The sequence below is a fragment of the Martes martes genome (assembly GCF_963455335.1).
Source record: "Martes martes genome assembly, chromosome: 4".
Taxonomy (NCBI): domain Eukaryota; kingdom Metazoa; phylum Chordata; class Mammalia; order Carnivora; family Mustelidae; genus Martes; species Martes martes.
This window is the reverse complement of record NC_137891.1, coordinates 19,635,876-19,657,794: the sequence shown is the minus strand read 5'-3', so window position 1 is coordinate 19,657,794 and position 21,919 is coordinate 19,635,876. Positions and strand designations below refer to the sequence as shown.

The following is a 21,919-nucleotide window of genomic DNA, read 5'->3' as shown; positions in this document are numbered from 1 at the left end:
AGCAGGAGCCAATACAAAGATAACTGAGAAGAAGGTAGGAAGAGAGGGCCAAGAGGGAAAGCAGGATACGGTAATGCTCCTCTGGGTGAGGGAAATGTTCAGTAGCATCTAATGCTAATAACACCAGCCCGCATGGGGATCTACAAAATGCCCATCGTATATGGAGAAGAATCCAGCCCCATTGGGAGTTTTTCGGGAGGTGTGGTGAGGACAGAAGCAAGGGCCGTTGGAGAACGCCAAAGAAGGAGGCGTGAGAAACAAGTTCTGTGGGAACGGGGGTGTTGGGAAGGAGTAGCTTACGTCAGCGCAGGCTGCTGGAACAAATGCCACAGACTGGGTGGCTTAAACAATAAACTCTTATTTCTCACAGCTGGGAGGCCGGGAAGTCCAAGATCAAGGCACCGCATAGATCTGGGGTCTAGTGAGAGCCCCCTCCTTGGTGTGCAGACAGTCTTCGCGTGTCCTCGTCAAGGAAAAAGGCGGAACCAAGATCTCTGTTTCTTCTTGCAAGGGCAGTAACCCTATCATGGGGGGCTTTATCCTCATGAAATAATCCCCCCCCAAATGTCCCTGCTCCAATACCATCACACTGGACATCAACATTTCAGTATACGAATTTTGAGGGGACACAAGTATTCAAGCTGTAGTAGTTGTCTTGTAAGACCAGTGGTTTGGGAAACTGAATAACTCCTTGAGGAAAGAGATACTAACATTTTTAGAAAGACTGGGTCCATAAATTGCCCTTTTCAAGGTACCTAAAGGGAATGCAGTCTGCTACTGTGGGTTTCGGATTACATTTCCAGGGTTTTGTTTTTCTTTTTTTCTTTTTTCCTATTCTTGTCTCTTCTTTTCTCTTCTCTTCTTTTCTTTTTTTAAGAAATCCCTACACCCAACGTGAGGCTTGAACTTACAACCCCAGCATCAAGAGTTGTGTGCCCTATCGAAAGAGCCAGCCAGGCGCCCCACCAGTTTTTTGGGTTTTTTTTTTCCTTTTCTCTCAATTATCAGGAGAAAATGCATCTTGTTCACTCCTGAGGCAGGTACTTCTGTTAGAAACGACATGTGTAACAGCACGTGAATGGCCACATCTGTCTAACAACTTGGCCGTGAGACTTCGCAGACACCTAGGATGTAGGATTTCAAAGGAGCTATTTTCCCCTCCCTGTAGGCTTACTTTTCTTCCCTTCCTTCCTCCCAGGCTGATGAGCCCTGAAAACACACTGCTGCAGCCCAGGGAAGAGGAAGGGGTCAAGTATGAGCGCACCTTCATGGCGTCGGAGTTTCTGGACTGGCTGGTCCAGGAGGGCGAGGCCACCACAAGGAAGGAGGCCGAGCAGCTCTGCCACCGGCTCATGGAGCACGGCATCATACAACACGGTGAGTGTGCGGGTCGGCTTCCGCTGAGGTCACAGACGATCCTAAAATCATGTGGCTTACAACGGCACGTGTGTGTTTCTCACTCCTGGGTTAGTTGTTCCTCTGCATGGGCCTTGGGTTAAGCTTAGCCTGTCTCCAAACTGGGCTCAGGTTCAGTTGGGCTGGCTGTGCGTTCTTGTGCTGGGACCCAGGCTAAAGGAACATTTACTCCCTGGGATATATTGTTCTTATAGATGAGGCTGGAAGCTTAAAGAGGACAGGTGGATCCTTACAGCGTCTCCAAAAACTTCTGTTCAGGTGCGATTTAACATCCTCAACACCCATATCCGATTGGCTACAGCAAGTCACCCGGTCCAGTCCAGATGGGAAGTAGATGCTTCTTACCAAGTTGGGTGCAAGGGGAGGGTACCATTTGCTGAACCATGGTGCAAACTGCCACAGTGGAGAATTCATCCAAAAAGCCTCAAAAGAGTTTGACTTTCCTTTTAGGGCTGACTCATAATGATGATGGCGTAACCTATTGGTTAGGAACGACATTAGTTATCTATTGCTGCATCAGAAATTACCCCAGACATTAAAGCTATAAAGCAATAATAAATGTTTATTACCTCCCGCAGTTTCTGTGGGTCAGCAAGTTAGGAGAGTCTTAGCTGGGTGGTTGTGGGGTGGCGGCTCTCGTGAGATTGCAAAGATGTCAGTCAAGGGCTACCATTGTCTGAAGGCCTAACCGGCTACAAGATTGGCCTCCACAGGTGGCCCCATGTGTGCCTCACAGATTGGTGCTGGACATTGGCAGAAAGCTTCTGTCCAGTGCTGTCTGGACTTCTTCATAAGGCTGCTAGAGAGTTCTTAGGGCATGGCGACCTGGCCATTCTTAAGGAGGAAGAATCTAAGCGGATACAAGACAGAAACTGCCGTATCTTCTACGTGAGCCCTGGAAAGCACACACTGTCATTTCCTCAGGACTCCACTGGTGACCAGGTTGGCCCTATTTGGTGAGAGAGGACTATACAAGGGTGGGAGTACCAGGAGGCAAGGACCATCAGAGCCGTCCCAGAGGCTGGCTGTTGCAAGAACGAAGGCTCTGGAATCCCAACTCCACCAGTTATAGCTACTTGCCTTCTCTGATCTCTAAAATGGGAATATCTACACAGGAGGTTGTAAGAATAAGTGTGGCAGGTGTAAACCACTCAGTTCAGTGCCCTGATCTTAATAAGTGCTCAGTCAATGTATTAACACAGCTGCAAGATATAGGCTCTGAACAGCGAGGATGGGGCTCAGAACCAGATAAACACATCAGCCTAAAAGTTAATAGGAAAGGTCATACTTGAGTCATTCTCTTATTATTTATTTATTTATTTATTTGTCAGAGGTGAGAGCACACACACAAGCAGGAGATGTGGCAGGCAGAGGGAGAAGCAGGCTCCTTGCTGAGTAGGGAGCCCTGTGTGGGACTCGATCTTGGGACACTGGGATCATGAGCCGAAGGCATATGTTTAACTGACTGAGCCACGCAGGTGCCCCTACTTGAGTCATTCTGGCTGTGAACTCCCCTATCCCTATTTCCACACAGGCCTGGGATTTCTATCCCAAGGTTAGAAAGATAATAACGGAATGATAGAGGTGAAAGACTCAGAATTATGTGGAACAGTGTTTCACAGCTGCAGATTGTAACCTTTTAGTGGGCTGTGAAATCAATTTAGAGAGTCATTCCCAGCATGACTACTCCCCAAAGTATGGGCCAGGGACTGTACAGTGTCACCATGGGAGCATGAAAGAAACACAGAATCTCTGATCCTACCAATTCCTGCTGAGTCTAATCTACATTTTAGCATGACCCCCACGTGGTTTGAATACACATCAAAGCTTGAGATGCACTGGACTGGATTTAACTAGGACACACGAGAGCTGTTTGCATGAAGGGGGAGTGATATTAGACAGGTTGTTTATTTTTTAATGAAATAAAAGGTACATTTTTATGAACCAAAAAAAATTGGAAGCATAGTCTGTGTAATATCATTAAGTATTGTTTTGTAAAACTTTGATTTCAGTGAGATAATGATGTAAACATTGGACACAGTCAAGTGCGTATTGATTTGCCACATATACATTGTTACTGTGTGCTGAGGTCAAGTGTTTTGAAACACATTGGCACAGAGGCTGTGGTCAAAGAGGTCCTCAACCACTCACTATATTCCAGGGGGTTTCTCCTAAGTGACCTTGCCATGACTGAACTCACAACCATTTACTGATGGCCTCCTATGTCAGCTACTGTGCTAAGCTCACCGGGGGGTGGGAAGTTGGGTAGAGAGTAGGGTGCCAATGTGGTCTCCGGCCTTAGACATCTTAGGGTCTTGTTGGGACTCGGATATGGATATAGAAGCAATTAGCGAGCAGAAGAAGTACTGGACATTTCATTTACTTCTTTTACACCCTGTGGCAGGCACCGTTCTAATGATTTCACCAATACTGGCTTATTTAAACCTCTTAAACTCCTTGAGGCAGATATGTTTTGTTTTTGTTTTTGTCTTTGTTTTTTGTTTCTGTTTTTTAGGATTTTATTTATTTATTTGACAGAGAGAGAGAGCACAAGCAGGGGGAGTAGCAGGCAGAGAGAGAGAAGCAGGTTTCCTCGCTGAGCAAGGAACCCGATGCGGAGCTCAATCCCAGAATGCTAGGATCATGACCTGAGCCAAAGGCAGACACCTAACTGACTGAGCCACCCAGGTGCCCCTAAACAGATATGTCTTTTGTTATTATGGTTAAATTTATTTTATTGTGGTAAGAATACCTACCGTGAGGTCATTCTTCTTAACAAACTTCTTAGTGTCCAATATAGGATTGTTGACGATAGGGCAGGTGTTATTATCATTGTTTTACAGAAAAGGGAACCAAGGCCCCAGCAGGCTAAAGATTTCATCTGAGGCCGCTCGGGTAGTAATATCCAAATGGATATTTGCTAACAAGTGTGAACTCAGAGTTGGTTGGAGTGTGGGGCTATCCACAGTGAAAAATGGTGTATTGGGGTTAGAGTTAGTTCTGTCGTCTTTGCTATAGACAGAAAACTTGGTGATACCAAGTGCCAGAGAAATCTAGCCTCTCACACTACAGTTTAGTGACTGATACTGTAACATCTTCAGAGAGAAGAGAGAGGGTGCCAGGAATTTTTTCCAAATGATTTCCCAAGAGCTAGTAATTATACATCAACTACACTGTAGTTTTGTAATGCTATCAGCATGAAGTTGCAATGTAAAGGATAAAAGAAGGCATTACCGAGAGCAAATATTAACCCCAGAAGTTTGCTTTCTGGAGTTTCAGGAGGATTGAATATTCTCTATCTGGAGACGTCAGAGTTTCCAAGGGAGTCCCGGTTTCCCGGTCCAGCAATCCATCGCTAGATAACAGGTTCCACATTTGAGTTATGAAAATATGGCCACCTTGTATGTGTGTGTTAGAGCTGATGACAAATGCCAGTTAGTGTCTTACCCAAAGCACTGCATTCTCTAGCTAATAATTAACTTCACAGGTGAAACATTAAAGAAAGACCGACGTTAGGCTTTGAGCGGAAGGTTTCTGGATAAATGTGGTTCCCTAGACTGAAACCAATAGACGTAAAAATCGGGCCCGCCATGAAATCCTAACTAGCTTCATTTATGAATGGTGGATGGTGTGTTCTGTAATCAAGACAGAACCTGGAGATGAATCGTTAACTTACAAGCCTATGTATGTGTGCGTGTGTGTGTCTGTGTGTTTATTCACACACCCATGCATATATGTATATGTTGATACAAATGTACATATGTTGACCACATATGTACATATTTCTCCAGCTTTTTCATTTATCAAGGCTTACTGTATACCAGGTACTGGATTAAATATAGGTTTTAATATATTTAAATATATTTATTTAATATATAAATATATTTAAAAATATATTTATATATATTTATATTTATATATATTTATAAATATATATTTTTTATATATTAAATGATATATATTATATAAATATAATATAAATATATAATATAAATAATATATTTTATATAATATAAAATATAAAATAATTTAAAATATAAAATATAAAATATTTTATAATAAAATATAAATATAAAATATAAAAATATATGAAAATAAAATATGTATTTTTTTAAGATTTTATTTATTTATTTGACAGAGAGAGATCATAAGTAGGCAGAGAGGCAGGCAGACAGAGAGCGGGAAGCTCCCTTCTGAGCAGAGAACCCCACGTGGGGCTCGATCCCAGGACCCTGGGATCATGACTTGAGCCGAAGGCAGAGGCTTAACCCACTGAGCCACCCAGGCGCCCCTATACTGTATATTTAATGTGTGTATGCGTCACATATACAAGATATATATATAATCTTATTACATTTTCACAGCAACTCTGTGACATTGTATCATTCTTATCATTCCAGTTTTACAGTGAAGAATTCAGAAGTGCAAAGCCTTTAAGCTCTTTTCCCATAGCCAACCAGTAGCTACTAGGTGTTGTGCCTTAGACATTTTCCTTGGCCCAGGACATATGTACCTGGGTGTGGCCGCCTGATACCGTGGCATGAACCTTGTCTGGGGAGACAGACAGACAGACAGACAGGAACCAGGTCCCAGTTTTTCCACCTACTGAGTGACCCTATCGACATCTCAAGTCTTTCATTCCTGAGGCTTTTAGATTTATGAAATTAGAGTCATGTTATCCACCTTTGAGAGTTACTTACTCGCTCTGTGGGAAAGATCTTATGACCTTGCACAAGAACTGGAAGGATTCAACATAGAGTCAGCCTCACGGCTAGGATTTATTATGGTGAAAGGACACAGAGAAGGATCACTGGGGGGAAAGACATCTCAGGTGCTGTCTGGAGAAGCCCGGCACAGGATTCCTCTGTCCTCCCTCCTAGAACCATGCAGATCTGGCTCCTTCGTCTAGCAGGGACTTGCCATAACACATGGGCAATGCCTCTGTCCCACCGGAGCCCACTCGAGACTCAAGTACAAGGTTTTTGCTGGGGGCTGCTCATGGAGGGGCACTCTGCCTGCGTGGCCCGGCGCGACTACCCGCACTGCAGACTCTTAGAAGGAAAGCATGTGTTCTCCGTAAATCACAGTGTTTGTACAAACAATCTAGGCAGGCTGGTACAGCAGCGTGCAATGTGCCAAGTGGGTAAAATTGCCTTATCAGTCAGTAACTTCGGGAACTTTCCAGAAACCAAGGTCCCAGATGCAAGCCGCAGGCCAGGGCCACCAGCAAGCCCTCCTGGATCGGGGCTGCCGTGGTAACCCCAGCACAGAGCTGTCGTGAGGGTTCCATAGGAGCAGTTGGCAAAGCTTTCCGAACAGTGCCTTCTTCTTAGTGGCCCCAGATGCCAGCTATTGTACGGGATCTGATCGATGGGAAATAACAGTTTAAATTTATAGAGCCCCTACCATGTGCCAGCCACTGTTCTAGTCACTTTCCTCATGGACTCATTTATTCCTCTCCATGACTCTGTTAGGTATCATAATTCTTTCCATCTTAAAGATGAGGTTAAGGGGCGCCTGGGTGGCTCAGTAGGTTAAAGCCTCTGCCTTCGGCTCAGGTCATGATCCCAGGGTCCTGGGATGGAGCCCCACATCAGGCTCTCTGCACAGCAGGGAGCCTGCTTCCCCTCTCTCTCTGCCTGCCTCTCTGACTACTTGTGATCTCTGTCTGTCAAATGAATAAATAAAATCTTAAAAAAAAAAAAAAAGATGAAGTTAAGTAACTTACGGAAGACAAGAGCTGGTAAACAGCAGATTCAAGATTGAAATCCAGGCCATCTGGCTCTTACCACTAAAGACGACCGGACCCATTAGACGCTCTGTAATTCCCCCACTTTCACTGCTTTGGCGCATAGCGCCTGGCAGATGTTTTAACCACAAAATGGTTAGCTCGTAACATAGACAATTCCCTTTCTCCGAACAATGATCGGACACCTTGGGATTCTTGTGCAGCCTTCACAGATGTGATGAACACGTTTCTCTGCTCACATAAAGTATCTGCCTATGCTCTAGCTGCTCTCCAGCTAACTTTGCCTTACATGGAGGGAGCTAGAAACCAGATAATCACGTGGGTCAGCTGCTCACAGCTGCAGCAGCTGACCTGGGATAATCAGGCTACTGCTGCTCTGTCCAGGCGTATAATTTCCTCTTTTAAAGATTTAGTCAGAGCACTTCAGCAATTTCAACACTTCATCAAGCCCTCTCTCTTTTTCTTTTGTTTGAGCATATATTTATGTAACATTTTGCAATTCCCAAAGCAGGTTTATGTATATTATCTTTTCAGTCCTCCCAGCTGCTCAGGGGAGAGTTGGGATTATCCCCTTCTCCAGTGGAAGATGGTAGCTGAGACATTCACTCGGATAGCCATGAAGAGAGAGCTTGGAATTTGCTGCACAGGAAGCTAAGTGCCAGATCGAGACAACAATGAACCCCATCGTTCCAGTAATTAAGATCACTGATAGAGTTCAGCCTAAGCCTAGAATAGCCTGGCCAAAGAAAGAATGAGAGAGAGAGAGAGATGGGAGGGAGGAAGAAAGGAAGAAAAATGGCCTTGAAGATTGAGGCCAAAGGCAAGACTGCAACTTGCCCAAGACTGAGGGATCCTGCAGAAAAGACAGTATTCTGCCAGTTATTAAAACAGTAAGGAAGACTTGCCCTAAGACTGTTGTATTGAGGGAGGGAGATGGAGCTCAACTCTGAATGTAACAAGGACGAGTGGGGATTTGTAGCCACAGGACAGGGTGAGGGGGTCAGGGGATAGAAATGTATTAATAGGGGGCATCAGGGGTAGGGGGATTCCTGCTAAACTGATTTAAGAGAATTCTTTTGAAAGGTAGGCCAAGAACTTATACGTCAGAGATGGAGGATGAGAAGCTTGTCAAATATCAAGAGTGATTGGGCATTGTGGTGGGTGAAGGTTCTCACTAAAGTGACTTAGCAGGATTCTTTGCAAGACTGGGCTGGCTAAGCAAGCCAAAGACAGGATGGGGGCCTAGGTCAAGGCCTGATCAAAAAGAAGATTCAGGGGAACCTGGCTATCACTTCTTGACCTTTTGGCTAAGATCAAGTGCAGGGGAGCCTGGCTATAAAGTCAGAACACAGAGAAGGTCTTCGTCAATGGCAACCTACCTTTGCTGGCCTAGCCTCCCTTCCTGTCCACCAAGACTCTCCTACTCACATTCTCTTACTTTTTGCTTTTGGTCACTTCTTGCCTCCATCAAATGAAGATTTTTCTATTACAAATGGTACCCAGTCAATATCTTCATCTTTCTTTACCCTTAACTAGAATGTAAGTGCTTTGAGGGCAATTTGTTTTCTCTCTCTCTGTATCCCCAACGGCTTGGCATTTGTATATTAACTGTTCAGTAAAAAAGTGTCCAATGAACGGATGACAGTAATGACCCCACATTGAGGCCTTGCCATTTGCCAGGCACAGGGCTGAGTATTTATGCCAGCTAGAGTTCTTTGAGTGTGAGCAGCCGCAGTCATCCTTGGCTTTAAACATATGGCAGAGCTATCTGACAGTGAAAGGAAACGTTGAAAAACCAGATGCCTGAAGAACTAGAGCACCTCCTGGGGATCCAGGTGCCAGGAACCTGTGACTAAAGGGCCATGCCTTCCAGCCACCCACAGCCTGGGAACCCGCTCCAAGCTCAACTCCAGAGAGATTCTGATTGGCTGAACCTAGGTCACATGCCCACGTCTTGATCCAAAACGGGCAGAACCCTTTGGCTGACAGACTCGCCAGGTAGGAGAGGGCTGTTGGTCAACCAAAAAAAAAAAAAAAAAAGTTGAAAGTTCTGTCAGCACGGGGAAATGAGCACTAAGGCAGGCAAAAGTGTTAGGCTTTTTTTTTTTTCTTTTGTTTATTTGTTTTAATTAGGTTATGGTAGCCCCCGGTACAGTACATCCTTGGTTCCCTGATTCCTTGTTTGTCTGCAACACCCAGTGGTCCGTGCAAGACAGGCTGTTCTTAACCACTGTTAGTTCCTTTAATCCTTCCCCCTCAAATCAGTGCATTTGGTATTGTTGTCCCTGTTGCTTTAGATGACGGTGTTGCAGGATTTGCAACTAGTATAACTGTTCTTCGCTCCTAAATGTTGAACTCTGAATAGAAAAAAAAAAAAAAATGCTTGGGGAGAATATTTTCTCAATCTACTTTTAATAGTTCTTTCAAGCATAATCTTTATCAACAGCCACAATCTAATAAAAATCATTTCATTTTCTCAATTTGGAATTGTGGGGAATTATCCCACTGTGCCTTCTGATATACTTTGACTCTATTTTACTTTTTATTATAACTGAATCCAAAGCAAGAAGGAAAATGTACACAGCCAGAATGTTGCTGCAACGCAAACAGAAGGGAACAAGGTTGCTTGGTAAAGTCAAGGGCTAATGCACTGGCACACATTACAGTGTTGATTTTGGTTAAAGGAAAACAGGTCTGTAGCCACACTGAGCCTTAAGTATTAGAAAATATGAAGGGAATGAGAGATAGCCTTATCTCATGTAATTTTCCAAAAGAGTACAATGCATAAGGAACAGAGGGCTTTTGTGAACAGTGCCATAACTGCAAACATTTCCATTTTCAGTTGACATTAGTATAACTTATCAGGTCCGCAGACACTGATCTGGCTACAGACAGTGTTTGGCCTTGAAACCTGTGGTCCTACCAATTCCAATTCCTGCCTCGCTCCTGATAGCTCACTGTCCTGTGTCCTGCCCATACATAGTCTTCAGTTTACCCAGGTGCAGCATTCTTTTTCTTTAATTTTTTTCTTTTTATTTTTTCAAAGATTTTATTTATTTATTTGACAGAGAGAGATCACAGGTAGGCAGAGAGGCAGGAAGGGAAGCAGGCTCCCTGCTGAGCAGAGAGTCCGATGTGGGGCTCAATCCCAGGACCCTGGGATCATGACCTGAGCTGAAGGCAGAAACCTTAACCCACCGAGCCACCCAGGCGCCCACGGGTGCAGCATTCTTATAACAGCACGAGGAAGTCTTGAAGTTCAACAACACAATCGCTGTGCAGTTAAAGTATATGGAAGCTATGCGATCTTGTATTAAGTACTACTCAGCTAGGTGTTCTGTGGTAATTTAAGGACTTCGCTGGGTTTCCGTTGTCATTTCTAGTGGAACATGTAGAGGTCTCGGGTTTATTAGAAAGGCGTATCGGGGGCGCCTGGGTGGCTCAGTGGGCTAAGCCTCTGCCTTCGGCTCAGGTCATGATCCCAGGGTCCTGGGATCGAGCCCCGCATCGGGCTCTCTGCTCGGTGGGGAGCCTGCTTCCTCTTCCCTCTCTCTCTCTTTCCTTGCCTGACTCTCTGCCTACTTGTGATCTTGGTCTGTCAAATAAATAAAATAAAATTATTAAAAAAAAAAAAAGAAAGGCATATCAGGGTGGAACAGACAGTTCAGGTTGCTGATCATGATACACCCCTCCCCTCTTCTACTGCTCACAAAGCACCACCATGGTGTTAGGTCCGGGCTACTGATGGGCATGAGCTTGACCCTTGCCCTCAAGGCAAAATGGAGGCGGGTGGGACAAAAAGTTAAGAGGCTTTCCTTTAAGGAATGAAATGCCTCCATTCTCTTTTCCATCGCAGATCATTGTTCTAGCTCTTGACTCTGCGTCAGTCTTGAGTGAGTTTTTGGTGGCAGTCCCTTGCAGCTGGGAGACTGGGACATTGGAGCAAGGGTTCATGTCTGGGACCCAGGTTCTCCTTGGATACTAATAAGGATTATTCTCACAGCATTTCATCCTTGTGGCTGTCCTGCAGTCTCTCGTGGTTATTCCTCTAGAAAGTCCCCAACTAGCCACGCCTGGCTCAGGATCCTTACCCACTCACGCTCGCTCATGTTAACTCAGTTTCTCCTTGCTGACACTCCCCTCCCAGACTGTGTGTGTGGATTGTGGTTTTGTGTTTGGGCCTCCAGCTCCTCCTCCAGCTACCTCCTCCCCTATTCTGCCAGGAATGGCTAAGTAAACTAAAGCGTATTTGTACTGGGGAGTGATTGCTAGGTGTAAAACTGACCATATGTCAACTCTGATTGGTGTGACTATGCAATGGTATTAAGTTAAAAGTTATGAAGGAATTACACACATATGCACACACATCCAGATTACAATTGAAAAAATATGTTTATTAATGTTCATAACCAAATTTAGTCAAATTTGGAGAGTAATATTTTTGTAAAATTATTTATGTAAATTATTTTAAAACTGACATAAAATTTTAAAGGCTCTAACATTTTCTCTAGCTTTTCTCTAAAAAGTTTCCTTTCACTTTCTTCTCTGTCCCAGTGATGACATTGGACCTAAGGAGGAGCCCACCCTCCCTCCTCTCTCCTTCCATCCAAGCAAGGCCTGCATATCGGGATCTATATTCTCTCCATCTTATTGTAGCCACTCCTTCAGCTCCTGCACAGTTTCAGTCCAATTGGAAATTACCAAAGCCACCATGCCCAGGGAGAAGGGGTAGGTTTTGGTTTGGCCCACTGGCTCGCTCCTGTCTTTCTAAAATCATCTTTGACAGTTGCCGAGAGCATAATCGCAAACAAGGATTCCTGCCAAGTGGGAACATAACGTGCTTCCACATCAAAATGAAGGAACTGGGATGGGGGACATGGTGTGGGGGGCAGGAAAAGGGACGGCAGTAACAAGAACCCTCGATCACTCAGCTGTCAGAAGCTCGGGATAAGAGTTCTCTTCTCCGACAGATAGCTCTCAAAGTGCCACACGTAAGGGCATGAACTTGTCTGGTGGCTAGCTGGTCTGTTCCTATGGCATATCAGCCTCTACTCTAGACTGATCCCGTTTCCCACAGGAACATGATATAAGCCATAAATGCAATCCATAGATGTACTTTTAAAATTTCTAAGAGCCACAGTAAAAACAGTAGAAGCAGGTGAACTTAATCGCAATAATCTATGTTAAGTCACCGTCTCTAAAATATCATTTCAAAATATGGTCAACGTGACAGATCCCAATCAGCTCTTTAATATTCTTATTTTCTGTACTCAATCTTTTAAAATTCAGTGTAGGGGCGCCTGGGTGGCCCAGCCAGTTAGGCATCTGACTCTTAATCTCAGTTCATATCTTGATCTCAGGGTTGTGAGTTCAAGCCCCATCTAAGCCCCAATACTAATACTAATACTAATAAAATAATAATAATAATAATAAAAATTCAGAGCTCATCTCCATTCGGACTCTGCCACATTTTAAGTCCTTGGCAGGCCCATGGGTCCTTTGGCTGTCATTCTAGAGAGCCAAGCTCTGGACCTTTCTGAATCCATCACAGGGTAGGACAGGATCCTGGGGAATGTGTTTGTCATTTTTCAGCCCCTCATCTCAGACATCTTTGTCTGTGGCTAAATACCCAAACGTTTGCGTCAAAGAAGCACCTGGTTATCTCTGTTTTGCCACGCCAGTTTGGACACCCCCACAGAGCTGGTTGCCAGCCGTGGAAGTTTCTGGAATGGCAACAATAATTCTCTCTTCCCCAGCACACTGATTTCACAAACATGTTTTCTTTCTCTTCTGTTTTTTAAATATTCCCTTTGATTTTTAAATATTTCCACAAGTCAGAAACTGTTGCCTGCCATCACTTAGGCTGGTTTGATCTTGGCGGTTCCCTCTTTGCTCAGAAAGTGCTTATCCAATAAGTAATGCAAAGTTCAGGAGCACTTTCTTAAACTCCTGCTCTTCCTTGTGGGCTCTTTTGGATTTTTGCTGGCAGCAGGATAGTTATTAATGGTGCATTGGCATTATTGTGACCTGCATTTCAGAGATCTGTGTGTCCCCATATGTTTATGAATTTCACTTGCAATGGATAAAAGATGAGGTTATTGTAATTTCTTTTCTGCCGATGTGAAAATTGAGGCCCAAGGAATGTCCATAAGCAGTTCCGTCCCAGGGGAATCAGAGCCGAGTGGCTGGAAGGCATATCTTCTGCCTGCATGACTTTATGTCTAATCCCTCTTGGCTTCAAGCCAAGCAGTTTATTGTAAGGTGTGGGCTGCAAATAAATGGAAAGGATTTGTTTTTTTAAGCTTTTGATTTCATGTCTCCAGACCTACATCTGGAACAGCATCAGGATTGTGTTTTGGTACAAATAACAGAAAACATAATAATGACGGGTTGAAGAGAGAGGTCCTTCTGCCGCAGGCAGGGAGCTCCTCCAGGGAGAGGTGGGGAGCGGGGAGTCCTGGGCCGATAAGAGGTGGATAAGGCCCCATCCATTTCTGCTCAGCTATTCCTAGAGTTTGCCAGACCTCATGTCTGTACTGTGGGCGGGGAGAAGATGGAAAGGCAGAGAGATGTCACCTAGCAAGACTTGGCTTTTTGTTTAGGAAAGGTTGCCTCTTCTCAACACTTACATCTACATCATGAGGGTCAGAACTGGGCCACATGGTCAACCCTTGGCGGAAGGCGATCAGTGATCGAATGAATGCTTTGACCCAGGTACACTGCTGCCATGGGCAAGTCATAAAGGAGGAAGAAAGAGAGAGTGGGTTTTGGATAAGCAGCTAGCGTTGTCATCCACAAGGACAAACGTCTTTTATCATTTCACAGTGAAATGCGCTTCCCTGTGAAACTGGGCTTCCGAGGGATAGTTTCCTTTTTGCGTCCACTCACAGAGTGTCTTGTAGCTCTCAGTGAGATTTGAAATTGCTGGGGGTACCAATGTCAACGTCTTAGTTTTGACCACTGCACATGGTTATCTTAACATGAGGGTGTGTTGGGGTAGATGGGGACTATCTATACTATCTTTACTGCTTTCCTATAAATCTAAGAAGATTTCAAAATACAAAGCTTATTTAAAAAAAAAAAAGCATGCAAGGTTTTTTCCTATACCTTTTTTTGTTTAAGAAAAGGTGGGTACAGATATAAACAATATAGACCATTTTTTTTAAAAAAAAACCTCTAAATCTCACCACCGATTCCTTCCTTTTCTGAACATCTGCTTCTTCCTACTTCAAAGATGCTGCACTCTTCAGTGTCATAAAAAAACACCTGACAAATTACTTGACAGTGAAGCACCATCAGGTTCTGTGGTAACCTTTCTGGAAAGAGTTAGAAAATGCCATCTGGGAATGAGGCTGTGGTGGGCATTCACACTTCATATTTCTTGGGTAGCATTTTATTCTGATCCCTCCAACCTCCGGCTGGATGCTTTTCTCCATGTTGGTGGCCTTGCTGAATTGATCTGGCTTAAGCTGGGTGCCTCCTTTTCTTCCAGAGCACCTAGAGTTGTTTCCAGATGCTTCTGCTCCGTAGGTGGAGCCTGCAGAGGCTTAAACCATGAAAAGGTTTTTAAGGCCCTGACAGCCCTGGGCCTTCCAGAAAACCCACACATGGCCAATGTTACTGGAGCGCCCCTGGCCCAGAAACTATAACAGGCCCTTTACCTATGTCGTTCTGTTATTTCTTCAACTAGTTTTCCAGATGAATGCAGCTGGAGCTCAGGGAAGTTAAGTAACTTAGTAAAGACTGGGTATCCAGCCCTGGATAAAACATGAGTATCAAAGATGAATCATCTTTGAAGATTCTGGCTGTATCTTCTCAGGCTGAGTGTAATGGATAGTGGAAAAAACTTGTCTGTATTCTTTGGACAAATACAATGCAGTTCATCTTTAAAAAAAAAAAAAAAAAGAGTGAAGCTGCTGTTCAGCCAAGGGCCCTCTGAGAACAGACCAGTGTTTTCTATGTCATCATTCTATCCTTTCGATGAGCAATTCCAAGGTAACAAATGTTCTGTCCTGGTGAAGAGTTTTGTGGACAAGGTGCCCGTCCAAACTGCCTTCTGTAAACTAGAGATAGGAATCAATGAGGGGTAAGCTGGGGTTTGGGGTTGGTAAGCTCATTTACCTCTTCATTGGCGTTACATCTCTGGATGGGAGATAGTTGAGAGAGGAGAGTAAGGGGTGGGGTTCCAGAGTTCATCTGTCAGTATTTCTTTTTTTTTTTTTCTTAAGATTTTATTTATTTATTTGACAGACAGAGATCACAAGTAGGCAGAGAGGTAGGCAGAGAGAGAGAGAAGGGAGCAGGATCCCCGCAAGAGCAGAGAGCCCGATGTGGGGCTCGATTCCAGGACCCTGGGATCATGACTTGAGCCAAAGACAGAGGCTTTAACCCACTGAGCCACCCAGGTGCCCCAGAGTATTTCTGAATTGAATCTTCCAGTTAATAATGATGGGACCTTGGGCAAATTTACTTTGTGTAATCCTGTTTTCTCATCTATAAAATGGGAATAATTCTAACGGCTCTCTCATAGTGTTGCTGTGAGAACAGAATGATATAATCATGCATGTGCTCAGCAGAGGACCTGGCACACACAGAGTGAGCCTGAATAAATGTTCGCCGATTGTTACTTTCATTTATTGTTATCATCAATATCCACAAGATCAGATGCCTTGGTGGGGAGGGCTCGATATCACGTGGATGGCCTCACCCTTTCTGGTCTTATGCAGTATCTTATCCATACTCTGTGCCGAATGCATACATGTTAAGTCAATCAACATAGAGGTGCTTTCATGAGGCCTTTGGATTTATGCCAACAATTCCAAAAGATCTAGAACAGAGTCACAAAATGGTTTTCATTGACTTTTGTAGGTGCAGTATTCCATTTCCTGGACAAAATAAGTTTGTTTTTAGACCTTTGCCCTTATGGTATGATTTAGTCTCTGAAAAACATACCCTTTGTCTTGAGTTTTATCACTAACAGTGAAGGTTCTAGTTTTTGGAACGTACCCAGCTATTATTTAATGACTCACAGAGAAGAAAAAAACATTATTTGACCTACCGTCTGTTTATTACCTTTGTATTTCTGGCACTGAGACACAGAAGATGCAGAACTGATGCCATCACAATGTCATGTTTTGATTTTCTTCTTTTCTGCTCTCTTTCCTGGGGTGACTTTTGTCCTGCTTCCTTGTCTCTTTCCCGTCCTCTCCTCCCTTCAATCAATTAAGTTAGTGTAATTGGGTTCTAACTTTGTGAATGCGAAGTGTTTTGTTTTAGTAATATCAGTTAATAGGACTTTATACCCTAAAACCAATTTCCTGTTTTCATATCCTCTACTTAATGTTGTCGGTGCTCAGGAAGTAATTATTTTAGTTCTCTGACTCACTGTTGTTACTGCCGTTTGAAGAGTTTAGGATCCCAAGCACCTCGCTCTGTCCTTATGTGCCACAGGCACTTAAAAACAATTGCTTAATGTTCTTGAATCAAGGACTTCTGCTGCTTGGGGAAACAGGGCTCTTTCAACTCCTGCATTCCTTTAGGATGGTTTGAGATGGGTAATTACGACCTTAAGTATAGCTCAGATTAAAAAAAAAATAGCTTTAATCTTCTGTTGTAGTTAGTTCTCAGTGTGTGTTTTCCACCAAACACATGATTAAAAAGCATGGTATCAATATTTTTTAGTCTTGCCAGTTTTTTAAATCTGCAGCCTACCAAGCGACATGAGTTGCTTGGACTCTGAAGGGCGGTGAATTAGCAGGAACAGGGAGGCCAAAGCCCGCAAAGCCTCCCCTGGACACGGAGACAACGGAAAGCTTTGGGCTTGTTGGCAGGGAGGTGCAGCATTTGCATATGCACATTTTATTTGTCTTTTAGAAACCCTAAATCTGAGGACTAGATCCCCACCACCTGTTTAGCCTTGAGGTTTGGTCAGTACTCTTGTCAATGTCTTGTCAATGACAATACAGTGTTGAGGGGGGTGGGGATGGTCCTTTTAGGATGCAGTAAATGGAGATGAGAAAGCAAATAAGAGGAAATGGAGTGAGGAGTAGGACGGAGTGACAGCCTGGATGGTCCCAAATGATCCTTCACTCACCAGGGTGCCCTAGGGGAAGCAGTGAGCCACACCAACCTCTGCTCTGCGGAGGACCATTGAGGGATGCTTATCAGGGCAGCTGCTGAGGGTCTCCTGTCTTCAGGTGACCTGGAAGAACTTTTAGCTTTGGCACCAGTTTGCATTTGCAGTATGGTGCCCCTGCCTCATCCTCGCTGATCGTTCTTCTCATAGCGATAGCCATTATCCCTCCCCCACTTTGTTTAAGCCCTCTTTTCACTCTGCCGAGTTACTTATGTAATCCCAGATCCAAGACCACCTTTAAAAAGGTTTGGTGGAGGTGCCTGGGTGCCTGAGTGGCTCAGTCAGTTGAGTGTCGGACTCTTGATATGGGCTCAGGTCATGATCTCGGAGTCCTGGGATCGAGTGCCCCCCCCAGTTGGGTGGCTCTGCAGTCAGCGGGGAGTCTGTTTGAAATTCTCTCTCTCCCTCTGACTCACCCTTCCCCCCTGCTCACACTCTCTCAAAAAAATAAACAAATTTTTAAAAAATTAAAGAATAAATAAAAAGATTTGATGAAATACCATCCAAAGAGCAGTTGGTGACTACACATTCTCTCCTCCTCCCTCCCTCCTAACCCCCCTCCCCATCACACTGCTGGATTCAGTGGGCTTGTTTCATGACGCCTCTTGTGTTATGTCATTTGCCAGAAAACATTTCAAGGATGAATGAAAGTATGTGACCTTCCTCCCTCCGACTAGATAAGTAGCCTAAAATGTCTTTTATGTTCAGCTGAATGTGTAGGTTTCAAGATGATAGATTTTTATATTCATGTTTAGATTCTATGTGTCAGTGGTGAAGAAGCCAATTTCCCCTCTTGTAGATAATCACTTGCAAGGTCTCTTTGTGTTTGCTAAAGTCATCCCAAAACCTATAAGAGAAAAATGTAGCCACGTTGTCTACAAAAAGAATCTATGTGTGTCACTTCATTATAACATTTCTCTCATGCTTTCTGAAAAGGAAAACCACGCAGCAAATCAGGATCTCTTTTCTTTTACCAAGTATCAACAACATTGTGAGCTTAGTGCTTCTAGAACCCCCACTTTCCTAAGCAGTTAGGTCCTCTTGTATTTATAGCTTACTGGCTGTGCCTGCTTTTACTCATATTTTTATGTCTGATCTAATACAAGCCGAGTCAAGCCCCTTGGGAATGTCCCATATAAAAGGAAAGTCTTCATAAGTCCCAGAAATTATAAATTGAATGGATAAATAATTATCACTTTTCAATTATAACTATAGTTGAAAGAGCACAACTAGAAAAACCAGGTGTTGAATGTCAGCTTTGAATATTCCACCTTATTTATTCCTGATTAGAGGTTCATAGTCTCAAGGAGCAAAGAACAAAATTTGTCAAATTGTTTGTGTCACAATATTTACTTTAAATAAAAACCCTGTGCAGTGTTGGGATCTGAGAAGTGAAGAATTGGAACAACCTCAAGTTTTAGAGCCACCAATCACCTTCCCCTAAATGGTTTTTCTTTCCTTCTCTTTAATTTTTTCCCCCTGAGTTTAGGTTATTTCTTCTGTGTTTACCAAAGCGTAAGTTGCCTATGTAGCAAATGGCTTTTGTATTTAATATAGGGAATGTCATGTTAAAGTGTAGGAGGAACCAATGCTTTTCTCTCTCTGGAATATAAACTGTCCTGTCATTTAGCCATTGTTTATTTCTTGAGACTTTACATATGTAATTTATGATCGAAGGCTACAGTCAATCTTTAGGAGTCTAAGAACAAGAAGAATTAAACCACTAGATTTCAGACAACATTCCAAATCTCTCACATCCATTATCCCATTTTTCCTTCACAGCAAAGCCATGAAAAGTTGAAAGTTTGGTAAGTTGCCTAAAGCACTCTGCTAGTCAGGTTGGCAGAACTGAGATCAAAACTGAGGTCATTGAACTCTAGAACCTTCACTTTTTATTGCGTAATATTAGTTTCTAAAAGTTACTCAGCCGAAGAGAGTGTGTAATGGAGTCCCAACTTAATTGTTTCGTTCTTATATGAAGCAATGTCTCTTTTAGCAGTCTTTGGTTTTTGAAAGGAGGAGCAGATACGTTGTCATAGTCCAGCCACCGCACTAAGAGAGAGAACTGCATGGTGTGCGAGATTTAGTAGGTGCTCACATTGTTGGATCAATGAATGGAAGCCATGTGTCAACTGATCGTTGCTATAATGTGGCCGTCTACCTGTGCTCATCAAGATTTTGTGACTACATTTATCTCTGTTATACCTAAGGCTATGCTCACAAACAAAGCAAATGCCTGAAATTCAGTGTTCATGTCATCCAACTTTTAATGAGAGAGAGAGGGAAAAAAGAACCCTTTTAAAAGCCACGTAATTTATTGAAAACAATGCAGGTGACACATGCAATTGTCACTTTTCTATTCTGAGAGGAGAATTGGACTCCCATCTGTTCCAGCCACCCAGCTGGAGGATGAACACACAGAGTTCTTCGTTTTCACAGAGTGTGGCTGCTCCTCGGGCGTGAAAATCCAAATGAGCCCTTGAAAATGGAAGTGGGGCATTAAATATCGTGTGTCATAAAATTGAATTCCCATAAGCCAAATGGCATCATCATCAGTACACGATGGTAATTGTAAAAATAACAACAGTGCTTGTAAAATAATAGAGGTCTAATTTTTTGAGTTCTTACAGTCCACTTGGCATTATGCTTATCAAGTGTGGTCTGCTGTCTCATCCAACTTTTGTTTTCCCTGATTCGGTCGGTCACATTTAAGGTCATTTGCAGGATTGGAGAGGGAATAGGATGAATAAGGACTATTTGAATTTAACCCATTCATTTCAGATGCCAGATTTACCCTCTGAGCTGTAGGTAGTGGGGAGCTGGGGAGGTGGAGAATGGAGCATAGGTATGACTTCAACTCTAGGTCTCGGTATTTAAAGCCCAAGGAGACTAAATTGGCAGCCAAATTTCCACTTCAATTAAAAATACTTTTTAAAGTACTTTTGGCCATTCTGAAATTTGGTTGGATTTAGAGTGTTTTTCTGTATTTATTTATACCAGAGCCAATGTTTTGTATATGTCACACTCCAAAGAGATAACAGTAAGTATTCATAAATGTATACAGAAGTGTGTATTTTCAGGTTGTAATTTAAGATACTGTTGCCTAAGTCAACTTGAGGATTTAAAAGATCTCAATACACTCCGAAAAGTTTGCCAGAAATAAATAACTTCTTTACAAAATTTTATTAAAACAGCATTGTTGAATGTAGCGATAAAATAAATTTATTATTAAAGTTTGACATGGGGAGATGGAGAGGAGAAGGGAGTTGGGGGAAATTGGAGGGGGAGATGAACCATGCAAGACTGTGGACTCTGAAAAACAATCTGAGGGTTTTGGAGGGGTGGGGAGTGGAAGGTTGAGTGAGCCTGGTGGTGGGTATTATGGAGGGCACGTATTGCATGGAGCACTGGGTGTAGTGCATAAACAGTGAATTCTGGAACACTGAAAAGAAATTTAAAAAATAAATAAAAATTAAAAAAGAATTTGACTACCCACGAAAGAACCACTATTTGTAGATATCATAGCCAAGTGTAACTGGCTAATCTCTTGGTCCAGGATGCATTCAGCATCTCCTGAATCCAAGAATGACGTCATTTATTAAGAAGAATGACATCATTTATTAAGAACATTGCAGAACTACCACTGAATTAAGTGTATTTGTCTTGGTGGCCAAAATCATGCGTTTAGCCAAAGGGACTAGTCACCATTTAAAGACAGTGAAGCAACCATGTGAATCACTAAGTTAAAAGTTAGCAGGGGACGCTCTTAAAAGGGACCCACCTTTCTGAGGCTTGGATATTCATGTAACCAGAATTACTCATAGCAAATGTGCATGATAAACACAACTATAACCCTAGATTTCACTTCCTGGTGTTGAGCCAGAAGGGATGTGATGCTATTTGTGAAACACCTAAAGAAGCTGCTGTACTGGTTACTATTATTGATAGATGAGTTAATATGATTCTCAGTGTTTGTGTTAGATTATTTTCTTAGTGATTTACAGAATTTTAAAATTTCACATTTCAAAAAAAAAAAATTACCAAAATAAGTACCTTAAAAAAAACACCTTTTATCTCTTTTTACCATCATTTCATAATTGTAGGACAAAAAATGTACACAACATGTAGTCAACCTAAGTCAATAAATATGAGTTGAATAATTGGATGGGTGAATGGACAACAAAAAAGCTGTGATGATATCATTTCAGAATAAAGGAAAGCATTCAAAGGGACTATACTTAGTTTAGGAAAGACTAGAGATGCATTGTCTTAATGTTCCAATTTCCTATGCCCCAGTAACCTCTTCGTGACCTACCACGAACCCACACCTTGGTTTAAATGAGCTCTGTTGCACAGACTAGCCATAAATAGTCTAAAGTTAGCTGTGTTCTGGACATATTGCTTACCCAACTACTACCCATCACAGTTTGTTCACTACCAGTCTTTTACTGAGCACCTACTCTGAGCCAAACACGGGTAGTCTAGGATTTCAGGTTGACAGAATGATTAAGACACAGTCTGGGCCTTTAAGCAGAGGGACTTAGTTGGAAGAAAGAAATAGACTCCTCCCCCCCCCCCCGACCAAAACAAACAAACAAACAAATTAGATGTAGTCTCTG

General features: G+C 43.0%; 1 protein-coding gene across 3 annotated transcripts in view; it reads left to right on the top strand.

Annotated features, from left to right (window-relative positions):
• The window catches only part of DEPTOR (DEP domain containing MTOR interacting protein), a 131,412-nt gene that overhangs the window by 65,464 nt on the left and 44,029 nt on the right, over positions 1 to 21,919 (top strand). For all 3 annotated transcript variants that reach the window (XR_013966688.1, XR_013966689.1, XM_080800925.1), the window contains exon 4: positions 1,199 to 1,377. Coding sequence is in view for 1 of the 3 variants with exons in the window: in XM_080800925.1 (XP_080657051.1) it covers positions 1,199 to 1,377 (179 nt within the window). In the remaining 2 variants the exon portion in view is untranslated. The remainder of the gene's footprint in view (positions 1 to 1,198; positions 1,378 to 21,919) is intronic.